A 22,553-nucleotide genomic window follows, 5' to 3' on the forward strand; every position below is an offset into this window, starting at 1 on the left:
GTGTATTCCTCAAAGATTATACAGCAGGGCTCATACAGCCCCGGAAAGTTGACAAAATATCAATAATTTTGAATATGGTAAAATTGTAACTATTAACAATTTTATTATACGTGGACCTTTACTGTCATCTTTGTCCAGCTATTTAATTCTTGAATGGAACAACTGAATCAAATGTAACATTTGAGGGTATTATGATCCAGTTCCGCGTTATTGCTCGAAAGTTTCCGCATATTTGCTCGAATAGCAACCTGGGTATTTATACAAGTATTTCAAGGTATATAAATATATAGTTTTTAACAAGTTTCGAGCACTTTGATTTTTAATCAATTTTCAAAACGATCGAGTTATTGGTGTGTTTTATACTATGGCTAAATGGCTAAATAAATCAAAGTGACTTGTCTAAACACAACGTTGATATGAAAAGTGCATCCCGAATTATCATGTTCTTGGTAAATACCAAGATCCATAGAACCCACATATGCTTCGGACACATACGGTCTATAGAGATCCATCGACCAGGAGGTGCTTGAAACTGCTCGACGATAACGACGCGCGTCGTTTCGTATCCGCGCATCGTCTCGACACGCAGGTGGCGTCGTTTTGGATCGTCGAGACGCCCAGCCATTTTTTCGCTTTTTTCAAAGTGTTGTTTACCTTTTGTATGGGCCAGCGTCGAGAAGTTTATCGTTTCCGCGCTCCCAATCATAATACCCTCAATTTTCAAAATTATTTTTAAATGGGCTCAAGCATTGGGTAATTAAACTTTCTTTAGTTTTCTAATCTACCATGGAATGCTGTAGTTGTATCTTATAACTTCAGTTTAAATGTGATTCTTTTGATTGTATTTAAGTAAGTCCAATCAAGACCAACCCTTTATTTTGAACCTTAAGAAAGGAATTTTTTTTTATTTCACAAAAGGCATTGCATATGCATTTAAATTGAACAAACTCTTCGACAAATCAAACTCTCCCCATTATTTTCCAACTTTTTCTCTATTTTATCAACACTCTTCCGCCCCTGGTGACCTCAAGCAAAACGAAACCCCTCAAGCCGTTAGCACGGAAAACAAATAACCACTCCGACTGGGTGGCTTTCAACTAGTCTTACTTCAGTACGGGCAACATAACTCGCTGGGCGTGACTCTGGACGAATGGATCCTGTTGACGGATGGGGCGTTGGACTGCGAACATCTGCGAGGAATAAGCGCCTCGGAAGACCTCACGGAATTGGTAAATAAATGCACATTCCCGAGACAAGCTTTACGTGATCATGCGGACGAACGACGATCCGTACACGGCCTTGTTCGTCATTGGTGGTGATAAGGAATGCTTTCAACGAACGTGGAACTCTCGTCGTGCGGATTGATAAGATAGGAGTTTGAGAAGGTGGTTGGGACGCAGAATGCTCGGAATCAGAGAGTTCCACTGTCGTTTGCTTTTCCATTTGACTTTCTTTCCAAAGTCGGGCTTCAACGTCTTCGCTGTTCAGTTACGAACGCTTGCAAGGGAACACCAGAAGACGAAGTTTAATGCCGCTCGACAATCAGTTGTACGCGAGACGTGGAAACACCCTGGGGTGATACCTGCTCGATTCTCCATTTAAATGGCGACTGGAAGACAGAAACATCGATGTAGGACGAATTTGATCTGTACTACAAACGCCGTTTCGGTGATGAAGTTTCGTACTTGAGGGTATGGAATCCACCACGGAAGCAGCAGTCTTCTGTTTCCGGTGTGAGGCGACAGCGTGCAGATATTTCACCACAACAGACACACACCTACACGCAGCACTGCGGTGCAAAGTAGCTTCGAGGATCATGAAGCGTCGATGAAGGACGACAATTCCTACGGGTGTTACTGCGGTCAATAAAACCTCCCGTGGACCTTGCTTCATAATTTTGTTGGTGGAAAAATTGCTCCAAAACTTCCACCAGCCGTCCGTTAAATACGTCCGTTCCAGCGTGTGATAGGAAAGTTCACCGATTCAACCCTTGCAAGCAGTTCAAGCAGTTGCACACGCTGTCATGTTTTCACGGCGAAAGCCCATCGGGAATGAAAAGTTTTCCTTATCCAGCATTCGAGAAGAACTTCGGCAGCGGCCTCTCCAGCGTAAAATCAGAAGTCGCGTTGGGAATGAGAAAGTTCTACCGCGAAGCAGTTGGACACCTCTTTCACTCCACCCGTTGGCCAATGCCATTCATTCGTGCACCGACTTGCGGAGTACGGATCCTTATCCCTGTGTCGAACATCGTCGAATCAAAGGTGAGAGCTTATGGATTGCAGCTTCGGAAGATAAGTTGATAAACATTCCCTCACAGAACAGGGATGGAGCACGGAGAGAACTTCTCGCTCGTAAACTGGGTCAAATCAATATTCACACGACGTGTAAACGATACCCTCATTTGCCGACATTAAAGTCCAAGTCTTCCCCCCCAAAATGCTAAAAAAGCATTCCTCTCCTTTTGCGCACACAAAGTGAGGATCACCGGGAGGGATTCGCAATTGGCGTGATTGCTTTGCATTTTTATTATTTTATCATACACGCCAACCGTCTGAGACTGTTGGCCTGCGTCGGTATGCAAATGAATCCAATATACATTTACACACCTGCCCGTGTAAGCGTGCGCCCGGCGCCAGTCCGGTCTGCCTGTGCGAAGTTTATGTTCGGTGTGCCATTGGAAAGAGATTTATCAGAATACCTGCAGGAATAAAATGGTACCAGCTTCGTTGGTACTGTTCGCTTCAGGAGGTAACGAATGGAAGAGGGCTGGATGCTTGGATGGAAGAGGCTCGTCGGTTTCCTCTTTTTTGTGCTGTGTGTGTTTAAATGTAAGCTTTCGAACGAGAACGGGTCCCGCTTCTGTAAAACTGTCAGCTACAAAATGCACCCCCGCCGACAAAGGGTTTGGGACACGAAGGCGCTAGGCGACACGAAGAGGGCTGCCCGTGTGGTTACGCAATAAAACACTGAACACAGAATGATATACACACAGCATCGAACGGTTTTAAAGGACCTTCCGCTGGTGGACCATGTTTCCATCTCACCAAAAAAAAAAAAAAAGAAAAATCCGACCGACGCGTCCGCCCACAGACGAAACTGGCAGAATGATAAAGTGGTAACTGGCAGGACCGTTTCCATCATCGCGCCCGAAACGGGAAGGGTGGATCGGTACGTTATCCTACCGTAACCGGGCGCGTGTGTGCCGCCATTTGAAACATAATAACCGTACGGAAGCACTCGGCGCGTGAGTTGAGCCGGTCGTGGGTGGTTTTATGCTTTTGGCGAGTCTTTTGCATGCATACATTGATTCTTCGGTAATTGGACAATCGTGTGCGGTTTCATATTACCAGCTAGCACTCGTAGTTACGCTCTCAACAGCGTTATCATGGACAGTAATTTGTATCGTTGTTGCAGTTACTAATGAGTTGATAAACTAACTTATATAAATTATTTCGCATCACAGAGAGTTTATAATATTATTGTCAAACAATTATACAGTTTACTCGTTGATTCATCTACCTTTTTTTGATATATGATGATTCCCACGAACATCATCCTGCTCTGCTTTTTTCCTCATCAATGCCAACAATCGCGTTAGCTCCGATGGATTAAGTATACTTTGCATCGTATGAAACGGCGTGCAAACTTCGACACGGCGACACGCTGCCGATCAATTAAACAGTGCTCGGGCGTCATTTCCCCACGGATTACAACACTTTTCGTCGTGGTGGGTCGATAAATTTCCCAACGCCATAAGCATCCTCGAGGGAACAAAAAGCGCGTTGGAAATAAAAACACGGGACCATTAACCGATAAATGTTGAACCCGTTTTACCGCATGCTCTTGTTGTCCTATTTTTAACATAATTTTCACAGCGATAAGCCGCTACTCTATTGCGGAAGCTAAAATCCAAACCAACATTATCCCGGTGCTCATGCAAGCATTTCAAACCAAATCTGATTTTTAAAGTGTTTATCCTATAGTACTACTTTAAACTCGAGTTCTAATTGGTTTAGGTTTAGCTTTATTCAGTATCGCGAACGAGGGCAGGTTGTATAAGTTTCATATATTATTTTAAAAATACATGCAAGCTATATCAAAATATATGAGCTAAGCAAAAGAAGTTATAAATATTTGAAACTTTTCTTAGAACCAAGCTAAAGGTATATAAATTGGATTTTTGGATCCCATAAACTATAAATACTCTAGCACTATATAAACTCATCAGATAAGCAAAAATAAATAAATTTTATGTATCTTCTTAATTCAACGCTGTTGGTTATACAAATTGGTGCTAGAAACTGTGAATACTTTTAAACGCATGAAATTATCAAAAAGAAATATATGTTATGTTACATTCAATTCAACGCTATTGGTTATTTTTCTTAGGAACAGATTTAGTTTTCTATGTTTTGTCACAGTACGTTTTTTCGAACAATATTTTCTCAAAACAGAACTTACATAAACTACCCCTTTCGACTTTAAATCCACACTAAATTGTACTTTTACGACCACCGTTTCCTGCATCCGGGTTCAACATCGTTCACCATTTGGCAATTGGTCGAGCGTCAGCATGCACAACATTATAATGACGACATTGGGAAAATGTGTAAACAAAAATCCGCTTTCCGACTGTCGCTGATGGGGCGGGTGTAAACCGATGGTGGGGTGCGTACAAACGCCCGTCATCGGACCACAGTACACGCATCACACTTGGAAGTGATTTGAAGCACACTTGAACCCCAATGCGGGATGTTGGAAATTGAATCGAGCCGAGCGGATGGTCACAGCATCCACCCGAACCAGCAACCTTGGCTCCGAGCTGGTCGATGTTCGATTTATGACCTCCCATGGGGGGGGAGAAGTGAATCAGAATTTTGCTTCGGCTAATACCAGGCGAACGAACTGACCCGGGGCCGACGGTGGAGGAGGTGAGTAAATGTTTTATTTTACACCGAACACGTGTCGCGCTGTCGAACTGCGCAAAACCGCGCGTGCGAGGGAAATGGGGATGTTGCCCTGGTCCGTGTTTTCCACGGGGTCAGTTTGCTGATTTCCAGCGCTCAGCCAGCGCGAACGGTTGGCAGCGACGTGTAAACAACGGGCTCGTGCTTGAACCCGGATCTGCTTTAAGTAAACGCTTTCACCATCGACTCGTTTTCCAGCGTAGATCGGGTTCAGGGCCGACACTTGGTGTTCATTTTGAAAGAAGAAAATCATCCGCACCTAACAGCGCGTGTAGGAAAATTCCAGAAACATCATTTGCAAGAGAGTTACGGCATTATTATTTTACAATTTTGAATGGTGTTTATGACACACAGGTTCCAAACAATTTGGGCAAACAATAATCAATTCCCACAGAGAAACGATTCCGAGAAGGTCGAATGGATCTAATATTTGCTGCTAATGGTTTTGGGATCAAATATGAATGAATTGATTTTAAGAATGTCAAACAGATTTACAATGGTTTCATTGCAAAAAAAATGAAAAAGTTTCTTAAAAGTAAATTTCTTGGCTGAACAGCGTTGTTAGTTTTGTAAAATGAAGTCTCTGTACATAATACGAGAACAAATTAGTATTTAAATCTTCGACTCATCACGTTTTCAGACGTAAATATTCTTATTAATAAGCAAAAAATTTGCTAACTAAATAATAATTCGAAAATTGAATCTTCAGCAAAATCATTGTTTTAGTGATGTGAAATCATATAATTATCAAAAAAAAAAAAAAATAAATAAACTGGAGCAATACATATTGAGCTTTAAGGAAACAATTCTTAAATACTAACTAATGTTATCACACCATTGTTTGCTTCCTGACAAATCTTCGCTCATGCTCTACTGGACCATATTCTAATCGAGGAACATACCAGAATCCTAGAACAGGTTTCTAATTATGCCTAAGCCACGCATGATGCTTTATTACCTATTCAAATCCTAATACAATCGCTGGTCAATTGTTTACAGTTGTCCTTTGATCTGTGCCGATTAAACAAAGACCAATTAAGCTTTAGAGGTATCAATCGATTACAGACTTATGACCGATGTTGCTGTTTGCCCGTCGTAAATTACTCCGAGGAAATTAATGCCCAACAGCAAAACGTTAAAGGCCATTCCGGCGGTTCGGCGGTTTTCGCAATAGTTCTTGGCCACAGCTACCGCAAGGATTACATTCGGAACCCTTAACCCTAACCACTTCTAGCGCTTTCAAGCGTTCGTCCGCTCGCCCTAAACTGAGGTGACGGCGGTTGGCGTGGTTTTGACACCATCAATCATGGTTGTGAACAATAAAAATACGCCTTCCACTCAATCTACCCGCCTCTTTTCCATTTCACCTCTCCGTTGAAGAAGAATAACGCACTCTACGTTTGCATTTCTATTTCAATTCTCAATTGGAGTGTGAATCGAATTCGTAGCGTGTCACCAATTCTCCAGCCCAACTTGTCACCTCAGCTAGTGGCGTTTGCGTGTAGGAGTTCTGCGCCTTTTCTCTTCCTCTCACTTTCTCTCTCTTTCTCTCTCTCTCTCTGACCTTCTAAATGGACACTCTCGGTCAATCAATACAGCGATAAATCATTCACATCGTTTGTCTCGCGAAACCAGAAGGATTTCTCGGAGGGATTCGCACCACCTCCCCGTGGCGCCATCTGTAGGAAGTGGTACAAATCGTACCGCAAAACCAACTCATTTCCGTTCCGCCTCTTTCAGCCAGCCACCTCAAGCGGATCGTTGAGAAACTCTGACATTTATGGCAGTCGATGCCTCTTCCCAGAGCCTAATGCTAATTAACCACAATGGAATGCATTTTTCTTCCGGCGAAATTGCGAACGTAGGCGTAAGAAGGCGTATTCCGTCTGCATAGTTCCCTCGGTTCTTAGACTACTGAACCGGTGCACGAACGTCCTCCATGGCGCAGTGGGTTGAGTGATTTAATTGGGACGTTCCATTTAATGTGTGGACAATCACGAGCACAAGCCGCGACGAAGGTGGTGGGTGTGCTGTGTACGTGTGATGGATGTCAAATAAATGTCAACCGTGGGGCCAGACAACGGAAATGGACGGCCGGGGCACACCACTATCGGCAGCCATCTCCAAAGAGCTGCGACTGGGTTTGAAAAAAAGTAATAACTCAACCATGTGAGCCCTGTTTACATCGGACTGAGCTTGAGGAAGTGGGCACACCCAGCGACCCGGAATAAGGAGGCCAGAGTGCCGGAGCGGGTACAAAGGGGGATAACAATTGCCAGTTGAGTAGTGAACGCATGTGCATGCACCATTACGAGTGTAAAAGTAGGTCACCGTTCGTTCACTCGTCCGTTCGTTCGTTCGTTCGTTGGTTTGGCGCGAGAAGCCGGCGACCGGATGGCCCAAGTTGGCCAGTGGAAGTCTGGTGTTCTTCCTCAATCCCAGCCCTCACTGGTGGCTCTAGTGTTCTCTCTATCCTTCCCCCGTTGATGCCATATAACCCTGCTACTGCCGCCTGGTGCTGCTGATGATGATGAAATTTATCACGAAAGGAACAGAACAGCAGGAACCTTCCACCAAAAGCTCGCGATGGCAGGCTGCAGTTTTTGGGGGCACGAGATACTCAATCCACCCTGCGAGGCAGTCATACATTGTACACCGTTGGCAGGAATAGAGACTCCAACAGCTCCACCGCCACCATGTGTTGCCTTGCACCGATCGTTCAACATCGTGGTGTTAGTTGAAGTTTTCCAAAGTTTTTAAAAATTCATCACCCATCCAACACCGGGCTCGGGATCCGTTCCGGCCGTCGTTGTCCTCTCCGCATAACCAACCTCCCTTATCCCGGTTCCACTGTCACTGGAAAGTGGATTATAGTTAGATGAATATTTTATTGACCGATTTTTGGGGTGCGCTTTGCAAAAACACGATATTGGCTTGTTTGGAGAGGACTTTCCGGGTGAGAGGAGTGCCGGAGGCAGTGAAGAAGGGTACATGTTGGTGGTTGATGGAATGGAAAATTACTTCACAATGACATCGTCGTTATGTAACTTTAGGGATGGAGTGAAGTACGGCTGGCATTCAAACATTTATATAATGTGCTTCAGATTATTTAATGAATTTTGTATTAATCTTAGTTTAAAAAAACTATGTTTATCTCGAATCTACAAATTTCCTTTAATTTTCAATTTTTGGAAGAGTAGTATACGTTTCTCGCGTACGTCTATGTGTCTTTTTCGATCGCGGACAGACAAACGCTGGACGCAGGCTGGAAGAAACTAATGACAAGAAAAGCCGTTTTGGCACACCTTCGAGCCCTTTGCAATTCTTTGCACGTGTTCGCCACTTTTCCCGGCCGGCCATCCGCCTAATTGCTGTCCATAATTGAATCACATTGCTGTATCTTTCGTACGCAAAAAAGCCTCACCAGTATCGTCAACCAAGCAGGACTTCAGTGGGCCCCGGAACCGGATGGTCCAATTTGGATGAGTTTCAATTGCACACACTGTCCAATGGCGCTGGTGGAAGAAACGGTATCGACACTCGACACACCCAACGCAGCCTGGTGGCAGATGATGGCCGACGAGCTCACTTCCGGGCTGAGGATATTAAAGAGCACCGGGAAGCGGTCCAAGAATTTTGCGTCGCAGGAAATTGCAGGTGTGTGCGATGGGATGGGAGATTCGACGCTTTAATTCATTTATGTGACACTCGCTAGCAAACAAGCACGCGCCGACGTTTATTGGAGGTGTGGAAATTGTGGCTTCGTTTTCCCGCTTAAAGCCAATGGAGAAGCCGATCCTGCACGGCAGGTTTGGCTTGTTGCTTGGGAAACAACATTTTAAAGGGATGCTATTCCATGTTCTTCCGGAGTACAGTTACGACTGGTTGTGTTTGCATTGACTATTTTGATTGTTCCTAATATTTAGATGTTTCAGTTTCCTATTTAGATTTATAGATTGTAATATTTCGGTAGAAGTTTATATCGCTTTAAGTTTATTCATTTATTGAACAAAGAGATTATTAAAACATATTAAACATGTGGTTAAAATAATCGAGCAGTCTTGGTCACATTAATAACTTGACTTAGATAACAAGAACAAACATTAATTAATATAAAATGCAACAAAATTCTTTCAATTCATTATGCTTTTAAACCTATGATAAATTAAAAGAGTATGTTTAAAATTTTAATTATTATAAATCTTCCACTCGCGATAATAATTTTGCAATCAAATAGAAAGAATGTATTATACTGTGGATGCTTGCACACATCACTTTTTGTTTGCGGAATTATTCAACCTAGTTGTAGCTAGTTCCGGACGATGAAAGAACGTTTGGCAGATAAATCTTACCGGCTACATCAGCGGCTTCTCAATGCTCAATGCTCCACCTCCCCTTTTGAGTCCTTTTCTCCCCGTCCCCTCGGCTTATCGTTTGCTTCCACTAAGTTGACATCCTAATGCGATCACTTTACGACCGACCGACTGTGTACTCTGGGCCAAGAAGACTGCGTCGTAGGCGTTGCTCTAAACCCTGCCATTTCCAGCCTCACCTCTTCCATCGCTGTGCCACAACCCTTCGCGTAGTCGTTGTCCTTGGCAGACACAGCTGTAAAGTGGCCATCCTTGCGCAAAGTGCAAGTGCATCGTGCCTTCGCTCGATTTCAATCCCCTTCTTCAAGGGGAACGTGCTCGGCAAGCCTGAAGCTTTAATCACCCACGTCCATAACCATCACTCGTGGGAGGAGCTGTCCCTTCCAGTTGGCGCATCCGGCGGTGCGCAATCGGAAGGAAAAGATGGGCTGCCTGTGTGGTGGATTTCCCTTTCTTTCTTCGCTGCCGGACCATCAAACGATCGAATTCCTTTCAGGGGGGGAAACGTACAAGCACGCTTGTAATACCGACACACGAACAGGGACAACAACGTCGCATCGTACCGTACCCAGCCTTTCCCAGCGTTGTTCAATCGGTATCATTATTATGCGAATATATTTCCCGTGCCGGGGAATGGTCCGAGATGAAAAACGCCCACCGTGGAGCATGGAGCTCGTGGGGAAACCACCGGGCTACATGAACACAAGATTATCTTCTTAACCTACATTTTCTGCCCAGTGCTCCACTTGTCCCTACATCAGTCACCAGTACATCACCCTCCCGCCCTACAAGCGATTCCGTTTCGTGGACGATGATGTAACACACCGAGTGGTTGCACATACTTAAAATTACATTAGGGGTTTTGACAGAGAACTTGGAGCGTCGGCTCGGCTGTGGTGGTTTTGCGCCAAGAACTGTGACCTTGCACCAGCAAGCCCTCGTTCGGCACGTTAAAGGTCGGCGGCTGTTTGTGCGGAAGAATCGATTAAAAACCAGCTTACTTGGCGAATATCTATGCAAAGTGAGCTCCCATTAAATCCTGGCTTATCCCTTAAGCGGCTACCGGAGGTGAAAGGAACCGCAATTTCTTTTTACATAAAAGAGAAACGTTTTTCGTTGATTGATTTACTTTGTAAGCTCAGGCTGAGGAGAAACATTTCAAACGAGTGGTGTAGAATGCGATACAAAACTTGCCGTTAAAATTACTACTTCACAAGCGTCTGAATTTTAATGACGTTTGTATCTATTTCATAGCCTTGCTATTCACAATCATCCGTAAATCGCTGCGTCTCTGGCCCCGGAATCATTGCTCGACATTTACATTCGCTATTTATTTATCCAACTGGACGATATACCGCGCTGAGCGCGCGAAATGTGCCATTTATCGGTCGTAACTGCCTTTTGCTGCACTCTAACGTTGTCCCCGCTGAGTGCATGCGTAATTGGGAATGTGATGCTGCGGCGGTAGTATTGCAAAAAAAACATCACGCATATACACACATACACCCTCACGGAGTTGTGCAGTGCCTAGGATGGAAGAGCACGAGTTTCGATGCAATTTCAGCGTCATTTGCAATTCTATGCATGCCATAACGCGAACGCGCGAATGAACGAGCTTCTCGCCGGCGGAAACCCTCCACCCGCGTCGTGCTCCGTCGGTCGGTCGGTTTCGGTAAGTTTTCCCCCGAGGGAAACTACACCGCCACCGCGTGTCTCGTAGCCCGTTGAAGCATACATACAATGTAGCGGCGCATAGTGTTTACTATCCCTTTTCCTCGGAGTTAAAATATTTTTCCTCCATCACGGATCCACACGAAGCCGGTGGAAATCCAGCTCCCAGCAGAAACGGCACGTGTCAATAGCTTCTTTCTGTCCTGCGTCGACGTGCCGCTTCATTTTGCCCTACCCTAGGGATGGAAAATATGTACCGCACTCTGATTACATGCATAGGGTCACAGCTTTGCCACCAGATTTCCCGTGCACATCGAATGCGAAACCGATGGCTTCTGGTGCGGTCCCCGAAACACCAAGAAGACGGTTTCGGGCTAGTTTATTTTCCTTTTCGGAAAACTTTCCCCCCGTAACGAAATCGCTCGACTGATGGCATGCTTTCAATGCTGTTCGATACATACATAAAAAAAACCCCAAAACGACTAAAGTGGACCGGCCAGCGTTTCGGCGAACGAGTGCTTTTCATACGCCATACGGTTCGGCGAAATGGTTGCAACATTTTCGAGGTTACCGGATTTCGTAGCGGTAAAGTCAACCATAGGAAGTAAAACACCAGCACGTTGTTGGATGCACTTGCAGCGGGCGGTTAGTTCGAAAAATGCATTTACATCCAGTTTGTTCGGTTTGAAGCAAATCTCTTCTGTTTTCCAGCTGCAGCTTTCAGATTACTTATTCATGGGAAAATTGGGAGCAGTTCGATGAGGTGTGCATGATTGAATTTTCAAATCACATTAACTTCACGTTTTCGGTGGAAACAGTATTTTGTAGTTTTCATTTTGCCTAAAAGGCGAATTCATTTTTCCGGTCATATTCGTTGCGTGTTTTTTAACGAACAATATCGACAAACTGGTTTATGTGGATGCTTTTTTGAGCAAATTATGTTTTCTAGTATTTTGTTCGTCTAATACGGCTGCTGGTTTGCTTAGTTGTTCGGAACAATACCGACTGGTATTTTCTATCCACCTTGTATTTAGCACCTACCGCATGAAAAAGACAGCTGCCAAAGCGAGTTGAAAAAAATTAGATATCGAATTCGACTTTGTACAACGGTAATGTTGCCTACATTGCGAATTATTAGCCAGAACAAGGCGTTTGTAAGATACTTGATGGAATTAAGGTATTAAACGATGGAAAAGCTGTATATTAAGCGTTCACGATTTTATAGTACTGGTACAATATTGTTTGCGCATTTCTTGTGATTGTATCAACTTTTCATCGTCATCCACCTTGAAAAGCAATTAACATTCTTTCATACCCAAACGTATTAGATTTGAGGTACAATGTTTGAATAGAAATTCATAGATTTTTTTTCTATGTTCAATATAATACAAACAAGTTTTCCTAAATTTTTGGTAAGTGTTAGCATACATCTTTACCATCAACCACAAAACTAAGATTTGTTTAGTTTTTACGTTTTTTTACAATAACAAAATTGGGCTAGACAAAACGACTGGTTTGGCTAGTTAAAAAATATTTTCAATATCGAAAGAGAAATAGAAATGAACAATTCAATGTACAAACAAAACAAACTTTTTATAGAAATGAACAATTCAATATACAAAGAAAAGTTGCGCATAAACATTGGTAGAAGCGATTCACCGAAAAAATAATTGCGGTTGCCAGCCAGTAAGGCCAGTCAAAATAGCACGCCAACCAAGACCAGTTAAATGTCCGCTAGTTTTAAGGTTAGTGCAATATTGCGTTCTGAACGCTTCAGTTACAAATTAGGTTCCTTATCGATTTACCGATTTCAAGAAGAAAAAAGTTACATAAAATAATGTTCGCAGTCCATCTTATCTCAACGCAACTTTCGTTTATTTACGGTCAACCTTGGAACTCTAAACGACCATGAATAACTTTATCAGCGCGTTGGGGCAGATCGAAATCGATCTCGTGTTCTTTCTTGATGTTTTTTGACCTATTTTTACTGAACTCTCTACGCATTCGAAAAATCATACACGCTGAAGAAACCGATCTGAAATGATCCCCAGAACTTGGCTCAACATTTCTTTCTTCATTTTACGATTCCATCCATAGACATCACTCCCCCGAAATCAATCGTTTCCGAGCGAGTTTTGGAAATAATTTCTGTCCAGTTGTACCAGCGACGGTATATTTTTGTTTTCATTTTTTGTGTGCTTTTTTCTCTCTTCTTCTTTCGAGACGTATTTGTCTTTTATTTAACAACTTTACCAGCTTCAGGAGATGATTTTGAATCATGTTGGACAACAACTTAAGTAGAACGGATGCTTTCACTTCCTGCTAGCGAAGTTCGCCCAAGTAGTTAACCTTGGCGCTTCATCACCCGGACTTGGTGATTATGTTTTTATTTTCATCATTTTCAAAAACTAAACAAGGACCGGTGGAATGTTGAAAGAAGAAAATCCTTTAAGCAACGTACACCGTGTCATCGGTGGAAAATTTTCCTGCACTGTGTTTATTGTGTACCGGCTTGTTTGACTCTCTTTTCGCCTCGTTTCTGACCAGCTTGCTTGTTTTCTTGTCTTGTTTGTGTGCCTTTAAACAAAACCCGAGACAAACCGTCTCGAGACTGCACGGCGGATCCGAACAATCCGACGAGCATCAGACGGCCGTCCTTTGTTTCCATTTAGAAGTTCAAAACCAAATAGAATGGGTCAAGAAAAAGAAAGCACACCAAGGAAACCCCGCAAAATCTCGGAGTCGAATCTTGGCGTCTTGACAAGTGCCAGGCTATAGGAAGGAAGCAAAGTAAACAACGCTACAGCCGGAGCAAGGAGCTGATAACAATTTTTTGCTCCTGTTCTGCTCCTAACCGGTAGACATCAGTCACTCAGTCAGACCGTCAGCCTTTCCGGGCCCAGCTCAACGTTATACCCGCCCCACATCTACATCATCTTTGCCGGCACGTTGTTTTTCGCGTGGCACCGGGAAGAGTTATATCTCGGCGCAGATTGACTTCAGCAGGTTTGCGTGGCACTCCAGATGCCAAGAATTTTTTTTTTTTAAATTTTTGCCCCGGCATGACCCATCTATTTCTTTTTCAGAAAGCCACCTACCGTTTGTAATTTTTATTTCACTGTTTTTTTCGTACACTTATTTCAAGGCGGAAGTTCTCCGTTCTAACTGAAATGGAAAACATCACTTTAATGTACAAACAATAACGAAAGAGTAAGTGTTTCGAAATTGTACTCATGTATGTAAAAAAGCAGAGTTTATTCATTTTGTGTGAATACATTGTTCAGAATTTGTAAACAGAATCGAATACATTTTGGGTAAGAATTACGAAAGCATTATCCCTCAACATTTATTATAGCGAGAATTAAATGTTAGAAACATCACCATACCTTGGGAAAAATTATGTAATAATCACCAACATGTTTTAACCATTTCATTACCTAACGGTATGTTCCGCTCCCCCTGGAGGCTTTGCTAAATGGCAGTAATCGTAGATTGAGTTCCAAGTACCCTTTCACCTCCAATTGGGTAGAAATAAACTCCGTTATATAATTAAAATAGTTTAATTTCCCCCGGCTTGTATAAAAAAATGGCTCACTGATCGTGTCCATCCTGCTAACGATCCTTGTTTTACAGGCTGGTTTTTGAAACCTTCGAGTCCAACATTGCATAGCGTAAGCGTTCTCATCGATTGCCAACGCAATGTTATTGCAGATTATTTTACTTTTTTACGTTTTACTCAAGTGTAAGGCGCGGGAAAAGCAATTTAGCACGTTTGCACGATTTCGATTTGTGGGATTTACCGAAAAAAGAAAACGAGAAAGCGCGAAACCGCTGACTACATGCAAAAATGCGCTTCACGTGCCAGTTTCAACGGACGAACCTCGAGCCGCGTTGATTGGATGTAAAATGTGCCAAAATGTAGCGCGCTACACCGCTGACGACGTTCGTGCGATTAGCAATGCAGAGATAATTCGCAACGAAACCCACAAACTGCCAGCGAGAAAGAAAGAAAAGCAAACGCCAGGAAAATAGATACCGAAATTTTAATCCATGTGCCTTTTGCAACGGCCGGAGCGAAAGTTGCTGCCATTTGCAATCCGTTCGCGTGAAAGCGTCCGTTCGGTTCGTCCTAGGGAAAGGGGAGTGGGTAAACAGGTGCCCATTTGAGAAGGGGGAAAAAGGGGGTCGTTGAAGCCAGTGCTCAGCGTTGGGTCTCTAGTGCCACGAAGACAAATGAAAATGCATTTTCGCACACGCTGGTCTTGTTGAATGGATGGATGGATAGATGGATGCTTTCAGTAGATGGTTTATTCTCAGCTTAATTACGCCACGTCCATCCACTTGTCTCGCGAGTCTAAAATATCTCGAACTTCCGCCCAAGGCCTGTTGTGTAGATGAGCGAACAAGAAATACCAGACCGACGAAAGAGTGGCGAGTGCTTAAGGCCAGGCGCCATTTCGCAAGCATACTGCGTAACTTGTCTCCGTGGCTAGATGTGTGTACGACGCAATGGCGCATTTCGTCGTTCATCTGAACGGTGGAAGATTACCGTTTTCATTCGTCACTTTGATATAATGAGTTCAAATGATCACAATAGTGTGAATTGCAAATGCGAAGGATTTATGTGTACTTTTATTATTTTTAATTAAAAAATGTGGCGGATACAGTACCATCGCAATTAACTATGCTTGGCTGGTACTGATCATAAAGTATGTGCTCAATTACATCGCCCAGACGATAACATTACTCAATCAGGTCAAGTGATTTGATGTTGCTGTTCCTTGCCACTTGGTTTTATTGTCCCGTCATGCCGCCATCCCTTGGCGGTGCGGAGGACATTGCAAAAAAGCATCCCGTGCAAATAAACATTTAACACACACCACTTAACCTGTAAGCGTGATCGTAGATTGTTCCGCTCCCATTGCTCGCGTTTCAGCACCAGTTTCGTGCATTCGTCCCATCACGAGAGGATCATTCGAACTACGACGAATCCGCATAAAATTGCCGCTCGGTCAATCTTCCGTGACCCGGATCCATTTTCCCTCCTGTTTCCTGTTTTTTATTCTCTCCACTTTCCGCTCTTCTTCCATAGATTTGCACTTATTGTATCGATGAAATTGAGACGGTGCAAACAAGGAAAAATCGAGTAAGAGGATAGTTTCGCTGCAGCAAAACCAAACCGAACGGAACGACGTCCAAGCGTTTGCTTTGAGAAAACCGGGTGAATTGTTTCCATACAGAGCACCGCCCAACCGAGCGCGGATCCAAGAACAAAAACCATTAAGAAGCAAACCAGTTGAAAAAGGAACCCGGCAAGCTCTCGTTGAGTGTTGCGTACTGCTTTCACAAAAGGAAACCTGGTCGGGAAAAGGTGTAGCACACAATATAATTGTGCCTCGTGAACTTGCTAACAAGTGGTAGCAAAACATTTGAATAACTTTCAAAGTCGAGAGTCACATTTGTTTTCGTTGAAACCATAAACATCCCTTGGTGCTTTAATTAATGAACATTTCGTTTACCATTTTCGTTTCGAGAGCACTGCGAAGCCCAACTACGAACCATCTCCTTGAGTTTCCTTTCGGTTGAAAATTCCTCCAAATAATCATAGACATTCATTGAGGTTCCAGTATGCTCGAACATGAGAAACTAGTAAACTACCTGTTCCAAGCCGTGGACTGATTTGCCTTTGTGCTGCAGAAGATGAGGCAAAAGTTGTCCCACTCCAGCCTGACTGGTAAGCGAAAATATTTCCCCAAATTATCTCCACTCTGCCGAGACGCTAGACTCGAGACCGAAAGCGTCGTCAGGTTGCTGCACTGCAGCGATGGCAACGGTGGAAAATTGTTTGAAGTATTGGACCCAATTCTTTGAGGAAAACTTCGTCGAGACTGCATCGGCCACTTGGCTCTGTCGCTGTTTTTTTTTCGTTTCTTTGTCTCTTTTTCCCCTTATCGGAACAAGTGGTCATTTGTTGGGTTGGTGATATGCATCAGAACCGGTAGAATTTTCATTTCGTTTAAATTAACGTACTCTACTCTGGCTTCCGGCCGTGACCGAGATGGAGTTGAAGATTAATTTTGAGATTCCTTCGACCGTTCGAGGCAAACTATTCAAACTAGTATTATTTTTCGAAACTTTCGTTGTACGCTTTTCCTTACAAACATAACTTTCTTCCTGACCCAGTTGAACTATGTACAAAGTTTTGGAAAACGTTTACCCATACTTCCGCACGCTGTACACTGTGGTTCACAGAGTGGAATTAGAAGGATGAAGAGTTGTTTTGGCAAAACGTGTGTATTACATATTCCACAAATAATAAATAAATAGTTATTCATAACTTTTATAGATACGTTATTAAATTATAAAAGATTTTTCTATGTACTTTAAATGATATTTTATGTATTTGACCGTTTTTCAGTGATTGTTTTTGTACATTCTACAATAAAATTACTTCCACTGCTTTTGAAATTTTTGCAGATATATCTGATCCGTAGAACATATTGAAGATCTTTTTAGAACGCCCATTTTTTATTTTATACGACAAAATTAAATTTGAAACGTACCTGAAGTTAATAAAATTTATCATCAATCATGTGTGCTAAAACTAAAATATTACCTACTATTTATTGAAGTGTTTTCCTTCTATGCTTTTTGATGATACTAAAAAAGAACCTTCCAACACAATAAATTCAGCCCTTCAGATGTTGTTGAAGATTCCATAATTGTTTTTATTCATTAATAAAACCATCTAAATTTTACATTTGAAACTCAGTTTAACAAATACAAACAAAACAAGCCTAAACGCTCTCTAAAATTCTTTACAAAAAACATCACACCATAGAAATCGTTATTTGTGTTGCACAAACCAAACATTGTCTACAATTGTTTGTAGTGTTTATGTTAAACAGTGAACATTTGGTACAACTTCAATTTATTAATTACTATTTAACTAAATATAGACTAATACATAATTCTAATAAAAAAAAACATTTAGTTTCAATTTATTTTTTTCAATGAAATATCCATCGGAGCCTTTGCCAATGATAAAATATGATATTTAAAAAAAACTGTTTTGAGCTTTTATTCAACTTGAATGTTATGAAATTGTCGTGACAATTAATATATTGTAGACATAGATTCAAAAGAACAATCCATCAGCGAAATGTTTTCACCTTCTCTATGCACACGATAAACCAAATCGAATTGAACGTATATAAAGAACAGGACGATCAGAAGCAAATCATCGGTCTTATAACTTTTCTTCAACCATGTGCAATAAAAAAAAAGCTAAACCCAGCCGTTAAACTGCATGTAAGCTTGACTGCTTTTAAACAAATTTTGTTCTTTATCCAAAACAAACAAGACCATTGCTCCGTGAACCATTGTGTGCTGTTGTAAAAAAAGACGTTGACCACGTACATTCCAGACGTGAGAACCACAGTGTTCCTCGGCTCTTTTGTGCAGCTTTCTAACAGTGACGTTTTCTTTGCCTACCTTTCTGTCAAAAATTCCTCCAAATTTTTGCGATCCTTATCGGCAAACTTTATGGGGATGTTCCTTTTTATCCATTCTTCAACTTTCACCCTTTCGCAGTACACCCGGGAGCTTCACCCATGGCCATACTTTGGATACACTGTTTTCCTTCTCTTTTTCTCCTTCGCCGGTATGTTTTCGTGCCCCGTCCGAAGCGTGCACCGATTGGGTGGGAACAGCTTCGGCTCGGCTTTGGAAAATTGCCAATCATATCTCATGACTAATAGGGTCGTTGCTCGTTACGAAAGTACCCGTTTTGGCACGGGATACGTTGAGTTAGATGCACGAGTGAGAGGGTGGCAAGGAAGCATGGAGGAGGAGGCTGCGACCCGTTGCCCCCCTACGGTAAGTTGCCGGTGAATGGCAGCGCTTTCAAAAAAAAAAAAAAATGCGCGATCCATTGACTGCTCGGCTTCTCGGTTCGTTTCTAATGATGATAAAATGTTTTCACTCCAAAATGATACTCTCAGGACATTCCAAGCCCGATTGCGGTGGCGATTTGACGGAGGAAAGGGAAAGAAAAAACACGTACAAACACACATACATAGGCGTATCGCATACGACGTGAAGCTTTTTGAGTTATTGAATAATGGATTTTTGCGTCGGATCCGATGGGAAATTGAATTGATAAAAGAGCACAGGTGAATTTAGCTGAGTTTTTTTCTTGTTCCGCTAAAATCTTTGCATGGGTAGGTAAAGGTAAAAGGGCGAATTTGGCTTTGTTGAAAGCCATCAATGTAATGCATCTTTTGAATTAGCCTTCGCGCGTACCCCAAAGGTCAAAGGTGGTGGTAAAATTTGTGTGGATCCACTATTCCAATGGTCTTTGCATGCTGGTTTCTATTCTTGGAACATGTTTCTGGAAATAAAAAGCACCGCCATGCAGTGCCTTGCTGTCCACCGGAAATTTGGAAAATTAAATTTCCTTCTACACTCAGCCACATTCCGGTGGTGCATAACAAATAGGAAACCTCTCGGATACGAACGTTCGTACGTGGTTTCTGCAGTGTCACCGCCAGAGTATGATGCTGATGATGGTGATGGCCAAACCCGCTCGCCTTTCGCGTCATTGGCTGTAGAGCAGGGAAGGAAGGGGTCTAACAAATTAACTTCAACTACAAATCTACTTTCTCCCTCCGGCGGAAAACTACATTCGCCTCCGGTCGCAACCGGGAGATCATTCCCGATTCCCGTCAGTAATTAAGCATCAGCATGGTCCATATTTCATAAAAATCATAATCATTAGCAACAGTGGCCGGAGTCCGCCCGAGCGCGCCCGCAGGATGCCAGCAGGATGCTTTGTTTTTCCGGTTCTCATTTTTCTTCGCTTCACCTGACGATTCCGACTTCATGGTTCACGCTGTAGAAATACCACGATGCAGCATCCTGCTCGCTGCTGGAGGCGAAAATGTGTGACTACTTTGCTCCTTCTCCCCTTTAGGCCACCCCCTCTACTTCAGCTCACTTTTGCGTTTTTACCGCCATGTCGATGTCCTTGTTTCTTCATTTACAATCCTTACGGGCATTACGTTGGAATAAGAAATAACCACCCTCGTGTGGAGTGCAAGTCACCGGAGATGGGAGTGCACTGGACGGTGTGGGAGTGTACGACACAACGGGTTGGGGAAACAGGAACAGCAAACTAAAAAGCTTCCACAAAATAAAAAAAAAGCAGCTTGAGCGAAACACCCAAACAAACACCGGCCAACAACATCCGGCGCTCGGGGTGGACGGCCAGCATGAAATTAAAAATTAAAACGTGCAACGCCATCCATCTTTCCTGTGGCTACGAAACGAGCCAAGGCAAGGGAAAGCAGCCACCCCATTTTCATCCCGTTCTTAAGTTAGGATTGCCGCTTGCAAGCCGATGTACTATGGTAAAACATGGAGCTTTATGGAAAGAGCGTCACTACGGAAACTGGTGCCATCTGTGGCTAATAACTTGCTCGGGTCAAAATGATGACAGGGAGAGAATGAGCGATGTGTGTTTTGCTTCTGTCTAAATTAGCTCCTGATGATTCCTCCATCTATGTGGAACAGATCAGTCTATCCAGCTAAATAACCTTCACAACCCTACCGATGGCAATAAAACAACGTCACATACAAAACGAGCATGATACGGTGCATATTCAACGTAGATGGGAAAGTGATTCTGACCAGCCTAGTTCATTCAAAACAAATACACTGCTATGAATGGAACAACAGATAAGAGAGAAACGTGTTGAGCGTGTCTTAATGCCATGCGAATGGCTGATTAGGATGGAAAAACTATTCCAATCTCGACTGGCATGGCCTTTGTGATCGTTCCTCTCATTCTCCCTTGACTCTGTAATAGCATGAAGCCGGCAATAGGGCAAAGGGCATTATTTTAATCATGCGCCACCAGGCGTCTCCATCGGAGCGCACTGAAAATAATTTCGAACTCCACGCCAGCCATCCTTTTCACTCCAGTAAATTCCTTTACGAGTGATGCAATGCAAAAATTCCGTCTTGGAAGTCGAGTATCTTCACCACGAGTCTTCAATAAATTCGTGGCTAAGATCAACACGTTAGATCAAGAGTATTTGTGTAAAAATTTAAAACGCACTTAAAGCAGGTTATACAAATCCGACTCATTTATTCATGGCTTACCGGTTTCGAATCACGTACTCACCGTGTGCGCATCTAATGAATGTGTTTTCTTGACAAGAAACAAAAGAACGCCCAACCATTCCCACACATTACAGGCTGCCGGAGTCGGAGAGGCTTTCCCGGATCGTGCAGTTTGAACGTTCCGTCGCCGATTAAATCTTCCACCTAAGCCTGCGGTAAGCGCCGAAGCTCTGATGTTGAAGTAATTGTATAGCAGGACTTACGATAACGGCCCATGTGTGTGCTGACAAAGTGCAGGCGCACCGGTTTGTTGCCGGGCGCCTTTGTTGCTTCCATTTTGGAGCCCCTGTCCAATGTACGGCTTCCGTGGGGTGAGAGAAGTGAGCTTCAAAGCGGGCCACTGAGCGACCCCTTTTTGGCAGCAGGACACGGAAAGCTGGCGGAAAATGTCTGGGCTAGATGACGACTGTCCGATTGTCGCTAGCAGAAGCCGAAACTGGCAAAATATCCTCCATGCGTTTGTTGGCGGGGTAGAAAGAGGAGAAATGGGTTCAAGTTATGCCTTTTTGGTTTTTAGGATTGTCGTTTTGCCGTATGAAGAGGAAAAACGTTTAAAATAAGAATATTTTTAATCCATGGAATGGCGACCAAGAAAATGGGCTTTAGAGAAACGTTTTACGCAAAAAATGGTCAAGTAGTTTAATTTAACAAAGAGAGTTGTAACATTTACCTTCTGTGAAATTCGGGAAAACAAATTATGTGTTTATATAACATTTATTATCGGTAACTATTTATTCATTTTTCTTTGACACTAAGTTTCTTTAACTATTTATTATGTTTTTCTAACTTTAACTATTTATTATGTTCGCTGCCTGTTTGATTATTTTATGGTAACCCAAAGTATATTCGAAAAACTATTTGAAACACTTTAATTGTATGCATAGACTGCATTACGAAGATCCAAATGACATTTTATTTTTCGATGATCATTTAATATATCTCTTCACCGATATGAAGACAAATCATTTTGTTGGAAGTCTGAAAGAAAATACCTGGAAATCAATACCACAGTAAACTCTACAATCACACCAACTGAAGAAAATATTTTAAAAACTTTAAGTTCTGGTTCGGTATGAGTAGATAAATTAATATGTACGTCTATAAAACACAAACATACTCACAAAATTCCATTGAAAATCTTGTCGACTTGCCGGGTCTCCACTGTGGTAAGGAGGAAAATTTTAAACCCACCTCTAACAACAAATCGACCGACCGAACGAGCTGACAGAAACAGATACGATCCGTATACAAGACGTTACCATGGCGCAGAGCGTTTAATGTGCCGTCCATAAAAAGCCAACTACCCCCACACGCGCGCTCTCGCTTGAACCTCCCACAAGGGTGAGAAAGTGCCCAC

At 42.8% G+C, this 22,553-nt stretch overlaps 1 protein-coding gene across 1 annotated transcript in view; it reads left to right on the forward strand.

Moving 5' to 3' along the window:
• Nucleotides 1-8,476: 8,476 nt before the first annotated feature.
• LOC131293592 (receptor-type tyrosine-protein phosphatase kappa) overlaps nt 8,477-22,553 on the forward strand; it is a 32,220-nt gene continuing 18,143 nt past the window's right edge. The window contains exons 1-2 of the mRNA XM_058321670.1: nt 8,477-8,624; nt 8,683-8,776. Coding sequence (XP_058177653.1) covers nt 8,477-8,624; nt 8,683-8,776 — 242 coding nt within the window. The remainder of the gene's footprint in view (nt 8,625-8,682; nt 8,777-22,553) is intronic.

The sequence above is a fragment of the Anopheles ziemanni genome, chromosome 2, assembly GCF_943734765.1.
Source record: "Anopheles ziemanni chromosome 2, idAnoZiCoDA_A2_x.2, whole genome shotgun sequence".
Taxonomy (NCBI): domain Eukaryota; kingdom Metazoa; phylum Arthropoda; class Insecta; order Diptera; family Culicidae; genus Anopheles; species Anopheles ziemanni.